General features: G+C 43.5%; 1 protein-coding gene across 1 annotated transcript; it reads right to left on the bottom strand.

The window, feature by feature from the left end:
• Window positions 1-1003: 1003 nt before the first annotated feature.
• REELD1 (reeler domain containing 1) lies at window positions 1004-15127 on the bottom strand. The gene is made up of 7 exons (XM_066632887.1): window positions 15112-15127; window positions 12435-12651; window positions 9352-9574; window positions 7941-8113; window positions 6417-6711; window positions 4471-4534; window positions 1004-1903 (listed from the first exon to the last, which is right to left on the bottom strand). Exons 1-7 carry the CDS (start codon window positions 15121-15123, stop codon window positions 1277-1279), a joined length of 1611 nt encoding a protein of 536 aa, XP_066488984.1. The 5' UTR covers window positions 15124-15127; the 3' UTR covers window positions 1004-1276.
• Window positions 15128-16638: the final 1511 nt, after the last annotated feature.

The raw sequence follows: 16638 nt of genomic DNA, 5'->3' as shown, positions 1-16638 counted from the left end.
AGTGCACACTTGACAGCAGGATAGTAGGCTGGCAGGGAATAGGATCGGGCAGTCAGTCCATCAGCAAACATAAAAAAAAACCATGGTCCAAAGGATTGTTAGCGGAACAAATGTGGAGGAGGTTTCAGTTTGCTCATGCAGTCTACAAATTTCCATGGCAGAGTTAATTAAAACACAAAATCTAATGAACAAACTGATGCCACTTCCCTGCTTGTTTCACTAACAATCCCACAAACTTACATTTGCTGACAGTCCGAAATGTATAGAGCAGGTTGTTCTCAAATCTGAATCTCAAACTAATGTCAGATTCATCCAAGGCCAGTGCCTGCTTCTTTTGCTCACACAGCCTGAATCAGAAGAAAGTTTTTCACAACACTTTGGGTGCAAAAAGGCTGTAAAAGTTGCAATATGGCCATTGTAGGGGTTTCCTGAGATGACCCTAGGGCTTCGCTCTTCTATAGACACTTGTTCCAATAGCTGTATTGAACTGTCCTGAAGCACAAAACAAAGCAAATGCCAGCTGCAAGGATTCAACATGCCAGCTTACCAAGGTGCAAATGGCCAGGAGAAGCTCTCTCTCCATTTGCACCTGATGAGGAGCCATGTTCCTCTTGCAAAAGGTGGCATTTGCCGTGTCTTTGTTTCCCTTCTGCAGATCAATTCACAATACAGCCAGCCAGTGTTTGCATTCCGTGGATCAATTTTCTTCGCTGCCATGTCACTCGGCTTTGTTTTTCTAAACAGGAAAGTTAGCTCAAGTGGCAAACCTCTTACCGATTTGAAAAACATCACACACCAAGCCAAAAGGCATCACAGCCTAAGTGAGAAGAAGGGCAAGGGCTTCCATTGGTTGCAAAGAAGAAGAGCAACAGCAGAAACTTTTTGGTAAAGACTAAATCGGAGGCAACACTCAATTGCAGAGGAAGGATCTCTATTTCTGATTGTACCTTAAGGCAACAGAGGAAGCGTAATGGCTACAACAGCCCAGTTTAATGAGCAGGTATGCAGTATTAATTGCATTAAGTGTTACACTTTAAACAAAACGTCTAATCATATTTTCATGATTTCTGAAACTAAGAACATCTACATTTCATAGCATCGGGAATGGCATTAAGACGTATCTGACCTGCAATGGAAATATGCATATATTGAACGTATTTGCTTCAGTGACTACATGCGGTTGCCCAAGATTGCTTTCCATGCACTTAATGTTTATGCACCAGTGAAGGTATTTGATCCCTAATAGAAAAGGATGGGCAGGTGGGTGGACTGGTATCTAGATGACAGCTTTTTTCCCACTGCCCGATGGGCTGATCCAGTTGTACTCTGCCTGTACCAAGACAAAGCTGTTCTCTCGTATCTTTCTGAAATGCATCATTTCCCCACTCTCTCTGAGCGCAATGACATTGTTGTCAGGTTCACTAAAGGACACTTCTGTGCGCTTGTGACAATACTGGGAATGGATGCAGCGCAAACCAATAGCAAGTACCATGCCAAGGACAGCTGAACCACCCAGGAGAACACTGAGCTGAGCTGCTACAAGTCGCGAGTCTTGGCCTGGCTTTTGTCCCCCCTTTCCAGAAACAGCAGCTTTGGGTATCGCTCTTGTGACCTTCAGGACTGCATTCCCAGAAGTATCCTCTTTTTCCTGTCCATGCGCTGTAAGTTCTGCCTGCGGAAGAAAGTTTGCTGGAACTTTCTGTGTTGCTGACTGCTTCTCCACCAATTGCATGGCATCTGCTGATAAACTGTGGGCAACATCCACATCCTCTTCGCTGTGCACATATTCTGACATGGATCCAATGCCTGAAAGCAGTTGAGTGCCCCAAAGGTGGACCACAACGGAAGCTGTAATGGGTAGCACTGACCTGCTTGTGCCTATGTTGGTTATCACAGAGACCTCCTTAAAAACAAATGCACATTACATAAGAAAGTCACATCTTGCCTGAAATATACAATGGTAATTTGGTTGCATAACAAAACCACTATCAATAGGGAGCATGGAACTCATAACTGACCATGAACAACAATCATTATTGGACACTTCACAATTCCTGAGAGACAATTGTTTTCACCACAATTGGATGCTACTTCTTGAGAGGTACCAAAAATGAACACACAGACCCACGCTGAATAACACCGAGGACAAAGCATAGGAGGATAATTTATTTTCTAGGGCAGCCATTTTCAACTACTGTGCTGTGGCACACTAGTGTGCTGCAAATGGTCTGCAGGTGTGCTACGGGGGTTTGAGGGAGGGTCATTTATTAGTAGGGATGTGAGCCCACCACCAACAGCATGGTGTGCCTTGTCAATTGTCAAAAGACTGATGGTGTGCCTTGACAATTTTAGTACCTTGTCAGTGTGCCATGAGACAACAAAAGTTGAAAATCACTGTTCTAGGGGCTCTAACTAGGTGACAATTAACATAATCCTTGTTTTAGAAAGCTCACTATGGGGCCTAGAGGCCTCCCAGGTAAGGGTAAGGGTAAGGAGCAAGAAAAGAGAGGTGGGGAGGGCTCACAATGGGGTGAGCCATTACAAACGAAGTCCAAACATGAAAAGGCTCTGTGGCCTATTTGTAATGGAAAGGGAAAACTCAAGTTCACCTGCCCAAACGTCACCTCTTTTCCGAAGTCCAAAAGCAACACTGCACAAAATAGCAGGGCACTGTTGCGAGGAAGAGAGAGGTTTGCTGAATAAGCACTCCTGGGTGTGCATTAGAAACAAAGGACATAAGATGTCAAAGTCATGAGGTAAAGAAGCTGTGTCACTCATCGCTATTCAGGTCACCAGCAATATCCAAGATATGCCCTTGGCACTTTTGCAGCCTTGCTTCTCCCAGCAATCACACTAGCCAGGGATATGCTCAATGTATGAGAAAAATCACATTTCCCTACGTACAAATTATAGCTCACAGAACGCAGGGAAAATGCAACATTCTGCATTGCACAGGTACAGCCTTGAAGCTAGACAGCTAGCCTGCAGGCAACAAACAGGCAAATGTGAACTGTGCATTTATTGTCCTCCAAAAATGGGCATTTGATAGAGCCCTCTGTTCTGAACAGTGCCAGATCAAATCGCAGCAGGACAAGCAGCAGAGACAATCGAAAAAAGGGGTGGGATTGAGGCATCCTCTTAAAATTAAGGTGGGGGGGAGGAGAGGAGAAAAGCAATCGTCAGTGATCATCCCAGCACAGCATTTTTTGCAGGGACTGTTTGCTGATGTCTCCCATATGTTTCTCTTTAGATTGTGAGCCCCTCTGGGACAAACATCCTTTTTTTTTTTTTTTTTTGCTATGAGCACTTTTTAAAGTTGTATGTAAACAAATATTACTATCCATCATGATTAATATTCATGTGACAAGTGCTATCCTGTCCCCTGCATCCTTGCCTTGTCTCCTTAAGGTGAATTCCAAGCTCTCTCAAGTGAGTTGGTATCCCCTTTCTGTTCTGTGCAATGCCCAGTACTGTGGGCACAAAGAAACATTTAGTAATGGTAGTGGTTAATGCTAATAATTATTGAGAGCACTGATCATCAAAAGGGCATGCCTCAGTTTGATCTACTGCCTAACAACAAGGAGAAGGAATTGTTCGTTTTCCTCTATGGCAGCCCTTAGCAGCTAGTGGAGGTCACACTGTTTATGAAGAGTATGTTGCAGCCAACAGCCAACTACCCTCTGGCTGTGCAACATCCCTGGGGGAATTGGATCCGGGGGGCAAATGTAAAGACCAATTGCTTGGAATGACTGTGTAGGCAGGTACCACAACCCTGCTTGGGGGGGGGGGGTCTGTTCCATGAGTTTCCTTTAACCATGATGGGATTTCAGAGCATCTGCTGCCCTCTAACTGGAATAAGTGAGAACAGCACTTATTCTGAAGTGAGGTAGATAACACCAGCCTACACACATTTTGTTGTGTTAAAGCAGTGATTTTCAACCTTTTTCATCTCATGGCACATTGACAAGGCACTAAAATGGTCAAGGCACAACACCACCAGGTTTTTGACAATTGACAAGGCACAATATGCTGCTGTGGGGGCTCACTTCTCCCATTGGCCCTATTAATAAATGACCTTCCCCCAAATTCCTGTGGCACACCAGTGTACCACGGCACAGTGGTTGAAAATGGCTGTGTTAAAGGTTAGAGTAGACCTATTCTTGGGTATATTTGGGGTACTGAATCCAAAAATGGCATCAGTTTTGCCCAATTGGCTCTAGATTTGGGGTACAGCATAGCCACCTTACATGCTAATTCAAGCAGCTTACTCGTGAGGAAGCCATGGCATTGGCTGTTTTGTGTTTTGATCATACTATTGTTTTATTTCACAATTTGAGCAGAAATTCTAATTATTTCACATTTTGTGTTGGTCACCGAAAAAACACCTCTACCATGGCAAAAAAAGTTGTTTTCTGCTGCCAAAGATCTTTCTCTGAAACAAGTCAGACTTTGCCCTCCCCCAGTGCTTACCTCCACACTTGCCTTACAAGTCAAACACACCAGTGATTTAGCACCACTTGAAGAATTTTCTGTCCTAAAATATAGGGGGGAAAGTGTACATTGATTATATTTCATACAAGTAAATTCAGTTTGTATTCTAGAAGTGTAGCAAATATATATATTTCTGGTTGCCTCTGGAAACTCCCCCAAGGCACATTCAAGTGTGCAAAGGACTGACTGGAGATGGGAAGGAGATTTCCACAGCCCAGTATGTTCCTTTCTCTGGGCAGTTTTCTCTTGCTCTGTGCCACTTTCTACCACAAGTTCAACGCCATGTCCTGAATTTTGACTATTACACATAAATATATTTCCTGTTCGTAATCAGTGTGTCATGGGCTTCATGAATGCAAATGTAAACCTCTTACGTGATGTGGAACAGTTTCTAACCATTTGGATGTTAATCCCTAATTTTGGGCCCAATCCTATCCAACTTTCCAGCACTGATGCAGCCATGGGGTGGGGGGGTGGGGGAGGAGTCACAGAGGCCTCCTCAAGGTTAATGGAAACTTCCCTTATGTCAGGGCTGTATCGGCACTGGAAAGTTGGATAAGCTTAGGCCCTTTGTTGTTTTGAGATATACAATGTCCTTCTTTAAGGCTATTCTATTAATAAGAGCAGTGTAGTGTCATGCAGTGGCTGCAAGGCTGAACTGTGAATCGAACTTTCCCAGTTCAATTTTGCCTCTGCCATGAACTCACTAGATGGCCTTAGGCAAGCCACGCCCACTCAGCCTCAGTCTTCCCCACCTGAAATACTGGTGTAATATTACTTTTCTTACAGGGTTGTTTTAAATATTACATCAGGGCAGTGCATGCAAAGGGCTATACTGATGAAAGGTGTTCTTATTAATCAAAGTGCCTTGGTTATGCACATGCTAAAATTAAGCAGTGAGTGGTATAGAAGTACTAATCTTTGGGGATTAAACCTTAGTCCCCTCATTTGGAGAAGAGATATACAGAAGCCTGTTCCAGATTTTCTAGTAATTCAAAATATCCTGGACTATGTGCTTGCCAGATTTCAGTTATGTCATTCTCATGGAAGTACTCTAAGAATTTTGACATCCTTGTTTATCAGTCAGTGCCTGAGGCCTTCACACCTTAATCACTCATCTTTCAGAATATAATGTATCCCAACATTTAAAAAAATCATTCTTGATTTGCTTTATTTAGGTTTGCTTTAGCAGGGGAGTGGCTGTTGGTAATAACTAAGCACAAGCTTAATTTTGATACACTTAAATTTTAACACACCCTTTATGGATCAAAGAAAGAGTACTTATGCACTCTACTTTACTCTTTGCTTACTAATTGTACATCTCACAGAATGGACCCACTTCATATCAGTGGCATAGCTAGGGGATGTGCCAACCAGGAACACCCCCAGGTGCCAGATGCCCAGAGCACTCCCTAGGGGTGTCTGAAATGTGGTCTGAGCTATGGGGAGGCTGCTCGTGGCTTCCTCACACCTCAGAAGGCCTCAGAAGACCTCCTGGGTTTTCACAAAAACTGGAAGTGCCTTTTTAAAGCCTCGTGGAGACCTTCTGAGGTGCAGGGAAGCTATGCGCAGCCTCCCCATGCAGCAGACCACCTCCTGGATGCCTGCCTCGGGATCTTCCATCAGGGGGTGCGGGTTGGCACCCTCTCAAGGTGTGGTACCCAGGGCAATGTACCCCCCTCCTACCCACCTTACCTATGTCACTGTTTAACATTAAACTTAGAGACCATTTGAAATTGCCATGTGGAGAGTCACAAACTATTAACATTTATGTTCTTAAAGTGAAGCACACATCTGCATGAAGAGAGCTTAAGATATCGTTCTAAAACTTCCTGCACAATGTGTCATGTTTGGGAAATCCTCTATTCACAAAACTTAGTGAAGAAATTGTACCTACAACATGACATTTTTATGCCCACGAGTACCTGTTGGAGGAAGAGTCTTGTGCTGCTTTGAAACTGAGGTTCTGGAACTGAAGTGATGGTTCCAGTGTTAGGTCACTCTCTGTGCCACTGCCATTTGCTTGCCTTCCTCCACTTTGACTGATGGCAAGTGAAGTGCTAGACTCTGCAAGGGATTCAGACAGAAGATTTCCATCGTTGGGGCTCTCAGAGACTTGACCTCCACTGTAAGTTGGATCCGAATTCAGTGTTGCTGCAACCTGAGTCAGGTGTGTCAGTTTTGCAAACTGAGTTAAGGTGATATAAGGAGTAGAACCTTCTGGGCAGTGGGGGCAAAAGCAAAATATTGAAAATAAAATACTGAGAATATGAGCAAACATTTTTGAAATGCTAAACCCTGCTAATTGGGTAAGAAACCCCTGCTAACTGGGTAAGAGGCACTTTTTCAAGTGGGTGCTCCTTTTTTTAGCAGCAGGAGAGTAACTGGCCCACCTCACCCCAGCACTGTCTGTTCTAGTGGCTGTCTGCTGGTATTCATTTGCATCTTTTAGATTGTGAGCCCTTTTGGGACAGGGAGCCATTTAGTTATTTGATTTTTCTCTGGAAACCGCTTTGTGAACTTTTGGTTGAAAAGTGGTATATAAATACTGTTGTTGTTGTTGTTGATAATGATAATGATAATGATAATGATAATAATGATAATAAACCTGCTTATTTATATACATAGCTTCCATGTATTAAGAGATCATCTTCTCCTATGTGACTGTGCTGATCCATTGTGGTCTTTGAAGGAAGACCTGCTTCCAGTCCCACTGTGATCAGAAGCATGGTTGATGACTATGAAGGCATTTCCCAGTTGTGGTTTCCAGACTGTGGAACTCCCTCTCCTGGGAGCCATACCTGGCCCTCCTTTGTTGACCTCTCAGTGTCAAGCCCACACTGATTTATTTCAAAATGCACCCCTTTGTAATGCAGGTTGGCTGAAGGTGTTTCATTATTTGTTGTACATGTCTGAGTCAGTTTGGCTACCCCTGACTTTTACCCCTGTTGCTGTTTTAAATTATTGCTGTTACATTAGTCTACTTTAAATGACTGCTTACAGTAGTATAATAGTTAAGATGCACTACTGACTGATTCAGAGGCCAATTCTTATGCCTTTCTCAAATCAGAGCATGGGTTGGAATATTTAATTATTAAAAATGATTTTTGAAATTATTAAAACATTGTATCCTAAAATGGGATACCCACCCAAAACAGCTTACAACCAGAGGCATGGGTGGGGGAAGAGAGAGAGAGAGAGAGAGAGAGAGAGCCCTCCAAGGCTTCTCCTACTGTATCCAAAGGCTGGAATGTTAAGGATATTGATATGTGCTTTGGGTCCACTGGAACCAATAGGATATACTTCCAAGTAAAGGGAAGTACCTGGTCTAACATGAAAGCTTTAGGATAAATTTCACACGTGTGATAAATGAGAGATAACAGAAATATGAAACAGTGTAGAAACCTATGGATATGTCATATAGGGGGGAAGAAAGGTGTCGGACATACCTTTGTCTGCAGTAAATTCTCCTTTTAGATCAGTTGACTCCTGAAGAGTGGTTGGCTTTATAGTACTGGCAGCTATACTGCTGTCAGCAGTGCTTCCATTTTGTTTTTGTTGAGATACTGTAGAAGATTCAATTCTTGCCCAGTAAACAAAGTACGACTGGACTACAGATAGACTATGTTGTAAAAGTATTTGAAACAAGGATTTAGTTATTCTGTACCATTAATAAATCATCAGAACATTTGGTAAATCAAAGGGAATTTTTAAAAATCTACAAACAGAATTAGTGCAAAGGACATTAAAGGATTAGCTCACAACACGTTTTTATATTAAATGACAATAAACAACCAGCTGAAACCAGAGCAAAAGGGCTTTAAGTCAAGTCAGTTGCTGTTAGAACTTATCAAAACACAATTTGGAAGTATCCTAACATAATCTAACCAGCTTTTAAAAAATTCATCTCACATATGACAAAAATAGCTCAATTTGAAAAACTTTGTTAGAAAAGTGAATCAATTAATTTTAATTGTGAGAGTGTATTGTACTGCATATGTTAACAGAACTCATAAATGAATCTGAACTATATTTTTTCACAGCATATCAGATGTCTAGTATGTTAAGTAATTTAACATGTTCATACAACAGGTTTCATTTTATCTAACTGTATGGTCTAGAGCAGGGGTGCTCAAACTTTCAACTTTAGGGATGCTGGACCTTTAACAAGTGTATAGAAGAGAGAATTTCAGCAGGTGCAACTTGTCATCCCACAGATGAGAAGCTGCACCTGCTGAAATTATCTCTCCTACACAGTTTTAAAGGTCTAGGGTCCCTAAAGTTGAAAGTTTGAGCACCCCTGGTCTAGAGGGTAGAGCCACTGTTAAGCCCAAAGATTTAACATCTGAAGGTTGCCAGTTCAAGAGCACCAGAAGCCTCCTTGAGTGGCAAGACCTGGGGAACTGACAAGTTGAGCTCAGCCCTTTAGGGTGAGAGCCAAAAGAAGCTGGCTCAAGCCCCCTTACAAATCTTCATATTCACATCAATGACTAGTATTACAAATAAAAGCTCTTATCACTGTGGTCTTTGCAGCTTGAATTCATACCATTGGGGGGGGGGGGCCTGATTCAGCAGGTCCTGGGGCAAAATCTCTCATGGCACATTGGCAATCAGGCAGAAGCTCCTCCCTGTCCCATCAGCCAATGGGAGCATCCCCTATAAGCACCATGACAACACAGGTGTCCATGGGGGATGCTTCTTGGGGGCTCAAGTGGTTCCTGATCTGATGGACCCCTGACATCACCCATGCCTCTCAATGAATAGTGCAAAGAACCAGCAAACTCCTTGCACGGGGGTCCTTCCACTAGAATACTTCCTCAGAAAGACATCAATTGTAGTTAGCAACCAAGACATTCTTACAAGAACTTGATGTCTCCAATGGGCTGATCTGGTGCCTTCCACACAAAGGATAGATTTCTCTTCAGTGATTTGTCTGAGTGGGTGACTGTATCACCATCTTCAAAACAAGTCAGCAGTTTGGAGCCAGGAGGAATGTAAACAAAAGTACCAGCAATTTGATCGTTTGACACCCTGCGAGCCTGAAGCATAAAGCCCATGAAATCACGTGTACTCCTCACTGTGACTGGAGACAAAAGAGGTTGTTTGATATCAACATAAGAACACTTTCAAAATTTATTTTAACATTTGTATTTCAAAATTGTGCATCTACTATATCATGAGAAAGGTGGCTAATGTATTTTTCCCCCTTATTTTAAATGTTTTTATAAATGTTGCCTTAATTTATTAAGCAGGTTAGGATGAGGGTGAAAAGGGACACTTAAAGGCTCCCAAACCTTTCCATTCTAGATCCCCAAACCTTTCCATTCTTTGGTTATCACTAGCTGAGTTCTCTACTACAAGGTGCCCATCCAATATTGAGTCTCTGGCCTCCTAATTCTCACATAGAGGCCCATCTTCCCATTCCTTACATTTTTAACTACCACCATATACATGGATGGCCCAAGATAATCTGCCATGTGACCCAAAGCCCCCACCAACATTGCCACAACCTGCAGCCACATGCCCACCAGAAACCCACTGGGGGTGGCAATGCAGCCCTCAAGGTCTTCATGTTATTCCTTCCTTGCATTGTCCCTTTAAACAAATCAGGAAGTGCCAGACATGCTGGGGAGCAGTCCAAGCATGTTCCACGCTTCCTTCTTTGTTGTTTAATGCAGTGTTTTCCAAACTGTGGGCCAGGAATCACCAGTGGGTCACAAGCTGATTTTTGGTGGGTTGTGAAAAGTTTTTGAAACATTGAAAGAAGACTTTGCAAGCAAACTTGCCTGGTTTACAGACGAAAATTGATAGCTGGATTATTACCAATGGTATGAGGTAATGTCACATTTTCCTATCTTCTCTAGTAATTGGCATGCTGTAGATCACATGTGAACCCAGTTTCGGCCTTTCATTTGGTCTGTGAATTGCTTTATGCACCCAGGAAGCGCTTTACAAAAGCTAAGCATTATTCTAGGCTTGCCCGGCCTCACTCCGTTTGTTGTACAAGAGACACCAAAACTTCCACTGCAGGAGACTAAATCAACTCTTCCCAACAGGAAAGAGTCTGTAGCTGGCAGTGATCCAGTAACTGTATGTGAAAAATATCCTAAAATATCCCTACACAGGACTGCGTGACAATTCTGCTAGGATTCCATACACTTAACTGGGTATGAGACTCTACCTGCAAAGCCTAATACCGATTAACTATATCACATACATTTTATCAGCAAACACTTCCTCTTCAGTAATATTTCTTCTTAGCATACTCCTTGGTGCTCATCACTAGGAGGTGTGATCGCACATAAACATTTTCTTTTTGTAACAGCTGCCCCAACTATTTCAATGAGTGTGGCATGTTTCATCTCGCTGCTACATCTGCTTACCAGTTTTTATTCATTTTTTCTGACAAATTCATTCTGCCCTTCTACATTTGGAAAGCAAGTGGGACTTTGACAAATGCTGCCTGCCCTCCACACCGAAACACATTTCCAAATAACATGAGGCAGAAAGAATGGAGAAGGGCTGGGTCGTATCCCACAGGGTCATGACTAAGCCCTATTGCAGGGCTGGCTCAGGATCATCTGAGGTGGTGTGCTCAATGTTAGCTTTGTGTTCTGAGGGAAGCAGAACCACAGCTTACAAGTTGGTTCAGGGAGCAGGTGTAGATTGCTGAGTCAGCAGAATCAGCAGGCACCTGGAACTGACACACCCTGGGTGTGACCAAGCCAGCACTGATTGGCTAAGCTGACTACATAAGGTTAGTCTGCTGGAGCTCCCAGTGCAGCAGTAGGGGAGTTGTTGGAGATAACTAAGGAGGCTGGATACTGTATGTATATGTTATTACTGACTTATGGACTGAACCTTTGACTGTGTATTGTTGGAAACTGATTTGGATTTGTTATACTTGGACTGACTGCTCTTCGTGCTGACTCTTGGACTGTTAATTGACTACTCTACCTGTGATATCCCTTGCTCCAATACATCTGCTGAAAGTACTCTGCTGTATTTGCTGTTTTTCTTGCAACCTGCTCACATTGGGACAAAACAGGGATCCTACACCAATCATCCCACAAAATAACCTTAACACTCAATGCCTTCACCCCTGGTGAAGGGGTGGCAGAATCTGGCAGAATACCAGCCATCACCTCTGCTGCTCCTGCCACTTCCTAGATTCAAAAAGGAAGATGAAGTGTGGAGGGATGGAAAATAGTGGCTTTGCAATCTCCGATGCTCTTGCCCACCAGCTGCAGATGTGGCTTTCACACCATTCCCCAGTTCCTTTTCAAACCCAGAGCGTGGAAGAAGAGGCAACGGAGGAGGAAGGCAGGTGCCCCCTGCCAATCTTGGTACTTACATTGTTGGAAGAGCAACAGCATCCAGGCTAGACAATAAAAGCAGGTGTCTGAATATGCCAACCCTTCCCACAGTGTACATTGTCACGGCATAGTCACAGCGGCACTATGGGATATCTCCAGTTGCACCTCCTACCTGTTCTCCTGGGTGCCATCATCTTGGATGTTGCAAATTCTCACAAGGTTTGGGTGCTTCATGAGATCCAAGACAGCAGCACCCAGATGGGAAGAAGAGACTGCAGGGGCATTGTGACCCAGGTAAGTTTGGGAACCACTGGTGTATGCATTCAACCCCATCAGTTTGGGGAGCAATTGCCTATTTAGGACCCAATCCTCTTCAACTTTACAGCACTGATGCAGCTGCAATGCTGGAAAGTTGCATAGGATTGGGACATTTTTTCCTAGTTTAAATGTCTGTGGATTGCTCTCACCTACTTTCATTAGCCTCTTATTAGCTTTCCCCCCTCTTGGCTGCAGTTCTTTGCTTGTTTCACTAAAGTTCTTAACAAAACTCAGCTTTGCTGCATGTGTTTGCTTGTGTGCCTCAGCTCTGCTAACACGCTTCAGGGAGCCTCATGGAGGGACTTTTACCTGGTACTTTTTCACCTGGAAAAAAGGATGTATTGGTATGGATGGTAATGTAGTGATTTTGTGGATTCTGAAGATTTGCTCTGATATGTTTGGGTCTCATGTTAATACATGCTGAAAGACTGGCACCATGGGAGAACGCAGCAGCATAGGAAACCAAGCAGAGGCTTGTAAATGCCCACACAGCAGAGAGTGCTTGGACTTTCATCTCATCCTCGACCTGTCAGAAAGAGACATTAGGCCATAAGACCAAGAGCACAGTAATAACCTCCATTAAAAAACCAGCATGAAGTGACGCCCGTGACACCTTTGAATTCCAGATTTTGTTGAAACCAGGGTTTTGGAGTTTGTGAAAGGAGGTTTTAATTATCTATGGAGCTTTTCCCTGCTTAGTCCACAAAATAAAACATTTTGAGAACAAAGCAGGCTTTGACTTATTCTGGAACTCTTCGTAAAGCCATCCTGGCAGGGTTGTGACCCAGGAGGATGTGCCAACGCAGTCCTGGCTTGCAACAGTCAGGCCGTGCATGGCCTCCCTGACACTGTGGCAATATTGCAAGGCAGTGGGGAAAGAAACACTGTGAGACTTTTTCCAGGCAACATTTCTAACACAGGGCCTGGGTAGCAGTGACTTGGTGTTTGTGCACAGTTCAGAGAATGCTGTCCCAACTAATACATCCATTGCCTCCAGTTTCTCCCAATTTGAATCACAACACTGAGCTGCATCAAGATAGCATGGTCGTTACAGTTGTGAGCACAGGACCCTGCAGGATGCAGCTGCACAAGTGTTCAAACTCACGGTGGAATCTTTGGCTGGCGTTTCCAAATTTTGCCCTAAGTGGCCTCATGAGTCCATGGACAAAAGAACTTTTAATGCCAATAAAGGTTGATGGATGGGACAAAAGAACACTGCCTATTGGCTACGCCTCATGACCTCATTAGCAATTGATGACACAGTATTCCTCCCACCATGTTGGTGGTGGTTTACTTTTCAGGTACTTTCGAAAGACATCTTTGAAGCTTGAGCATTTGCCACTCTGAAGCTGAGCTAGCCATCCTGCAGGACAGTTTCTGTGGGCCAGCATCTTTACAATTCATCAGTCAGCCCTTCAATTCATCTGCCTCCTCCTTCTGCAAGGAAAGCCTGTAACCTGCTAACTGGGTAAGAGGCACTTTTTCAAGTCGGTGCTCCTCTTTTATTTAGCAGGGGGAGAGTAACTGGCCCTCCTCACCCCAGCAGTGACTTTTCTAGTGGCTGTCCATGTTCTTCTGCATTTTTTTAGATGGTGAGCCCTTTTGGGACAGGAAGCCATTAGATATTTGATTCTTTCTGTAAACCGCTTTGTGAACTTTTTGTTGAAAAGCAGGATATAAATTCTGTTAATAACAACATGGACTCTATCACTTGCTGCCAGGAACCCGGCAGCCTAGGATTGTGCTGTCAGTTGCTTTGGAAGCCAATCCTAGCTGAAAGGCAGGATGCAAAGATAAATGATAGATTAACACTTTAGTGTTGAGAATGCCACAAGAAAACTCCATATTTTGATATACTTTTTTAAAAACTTCTTTCAATTTACCTCTGTGTGCTTCCATGCTTCCGCTCTAGAGCTCAAATCAAAGGACAAAAGAGAAGAAGTAAAACCCAGTGTCTGTCGATTGAAATGGATAAAGTGTCCTAAAGAGCTTTGCTTTCTTTGAAAGAGAGGTTTTGAAAGTCTACACTTCACTAAAAAGCAGCGGCTCAGTCTGAAGTCTGTAAAGCTGAGCGACGCAGCAGGAGGTCCAAGTTTCATGGTCAGCCCTCTGGGAATACATTGCTAGGCCTGTGACTACCCAGCATCGCACACCAGAATCAAATTGGTTTAAGCAGGCCAGCAATGAACATTACAGGGCCTCATGCCATACTTCACCCCAAAATAGCCACCAATTATTCACACATTTTAAAAAAAACTGTTATGGAAGGCAAGATTCCCTCACTCTACATTATTTCCAAACACAGAATAGCATTAACATTTCCACATTCACTTCAGATCTGTCATACACCTCTCCTCCCACCCACCCCCCCATTTCTCTGTACAATTGCAGCTGGATATCAGTAATCCCAGTTCTCCATTAAAGGTTAGCTGTGTCCGTAACAGCCACCTGGATTAGACATCTCCAGACAATCTCAGCCTCAGAATTATACCATCCTACAAGTCCTTTGGCTCACATGCAAGAATGTGACTGTAAACCTAACAGGGGTAGCTTATGCAGACTTTCCTACCACCTCTAAATGTGGTTGATCAGGTGCCATTAAATATTAAGCTGCTGATTCCCAGCTTTGTGAGATGAGCAAAGGCTGATGTTTTGTACAATCCTATTCCTCCAGAATTATTTTAGCAACCATTTAAGCACTGGAAAGAATGCAAAGCGACAGCCTAAACCTTCTTAAATTTCTCAGGGCGCTGGGGAGGGGAGTTCAAAGAATAGAGATATCTCCCCTCCCTTCTATGGCTATCCCTACTAGAAACAGCTTCGCCCATAACTGAAATATTTACCAAGAACAAAACTCTTAACCCCTGAAGTATATTAGGGTATATACCTCCTCCATCTCCCAGCCTTGTTTTACCCCATATGCCTCTTGATATCGGATGCCTCCATTGCATAGGAAGTTGTTTTTCTGATGTGGCCAGTCACTTACCTTCGGGCACATGTTCCTTCAGACACTCAGCAATGTTCTCCTTCAGCCTGTCAGGCAAACACCCTTTAAAGAAAAAGTCCTTTATTTTCTCCACTAATGGGGAGTGCAACAGCTGTTACTGCAAATACTTAATACCTACAGGAACTCTGTCAGTGCTCAAATCCAGTTTTAATCATGTTAGTTTTCTTCACACTCTATTCATCTCTCTCTCTCTCTCTCTCTCTCTCTCTCTCACTCACACACACACACACACACACACACACACACACACACACAAAACTCACCAAGCTTCTGCACTGCAAACAAGACATAAGCACTTGGGTGTAAACTCCACTGAAATCTATGGGACTTACTCCTATCCATTATCGGATGGAAGCATTAAAAGAAATGAGAAGAGGGGGATCATGCAGCATTTCTCTTAATAAAGTAGATGAAGGCCTCATCTCCCTCTTGCTCCCCATTGACATTTCTAGAATTAAGACAGTGCAGCTCCCTTTGGACTCTGGGGAACATTTCTTGTATAGCCTGATTAGGTTTGTACTTAACATGCTTAGACCATGAGAAGTAATCCGTCTGGGGAGGAAGTATATCTAAACACATTCATTCTACTCTGTTAACAAACATGCATATTTGACTTCCAAGAATCACACAAAGGGGCAAGGTTGCCACCTAGTTCTCACGTCCTTCCTGTTCTCCATTGATGTCATTGGTTCTAGCCAAGAACGTATGTAGGTCATGCCCAGAAAATCCCATTCTTAGGGTGAAGAAAGGTAGCAAGTATTAGCTGAAGATTCAGAACAGGTGTCCAGATCACTGGAGCATGAGCTACATAAAGTTTATTTATACCATATTCCTTGACTACAGCCTCGCTAAAGAGGAACCAACACTGAGGTCAAAGTCTGGAAGGAAACTTGCTATTTCAATGTTATTACCTTTTTTTTTTGGGGGGGGGGGAATGTTTTTAACACACCTTTCTTTTCAAAGACAATCAAAACATTGCCTTGGAGAACCAGAAACCACCATCTTTTAAAGATGTACAATAGCACCGGTTCCCAACCAGTGGTCCCACAGGTGATTCACAAGACCCCAAGAGGTGGTCCACAAGGCCTCAGGAAAAACAAAATATTTGATCACTTGCAGTGTCCTGCCAAGCAAGTACTCCCTCACAGACTACCAGGGAGGGAAGAGAACAAACTCTCTGCAGCCAGCACTGAAGTACTAGTTACAGGTGTTCCATTCTCCACCCTCTCTGGTAGGCTGTGGGGGAATGCTCACTTGGGAGATGCTTCCCTAAGAACTACCAGAGAGACTGGAGACACCAAAGGCTGTGGCTGTGGGTAGTCCATTCTCTATTCTTTCTGGTGGTTCATGGGGGAGTGCTCACTTGGGAGATGCTTCCCCACAGACCACCAGAGAGGGCCGAGACTGCCCACAGCTGGTATTGCACATCGTTCTATTCCAATTTTTGCACAGGCTCCTAAAGGTTGGGAACTAATGTGTTATATTAGAAGCAACATTTAGCAGAGC

Source organism: Tiliqua scincoides, chromosome 6 (assembly GCF_035046505.1).
Source record: "Tiliqua scincoides isolate rTilSci1 chromosome 6, rTilSci1.hap2, whole genome shotgun sequence".
Lineage (NCBI taxonomy): Eukaryota > Metazoa > Chordata > Lepidosauria > Squamata > Scincidae > Tiliqua > Tiliqua scincoides.
Note: the sequence above shows the minus strand (reverse complement) of the source record. Positions and strands in the feature narration are given on the sequence as shown.

What these genes read in the sequence shown, in the direction of transcription:
- REELD1 (XM_066632887.1), bottom strand. An exon ending in AGAATTTACTGCAGACAAAG is followed by an intron (nt 6,712 to 7,940) that starts GTATGTCCGACA and finishes CCCACTGCCCAG; the next exon opens with AAGGTTCTACTCCTTATATC. An exon ending in CTTGTAAGGCAAGTGTGGAG is followed by an intron (nt 1,904 to 4,470) that starts GTAAGCACTGGG and finishes TTTGTTTTTAAG; the next exon opens with GAGGTCTCTGTGATAACCAA.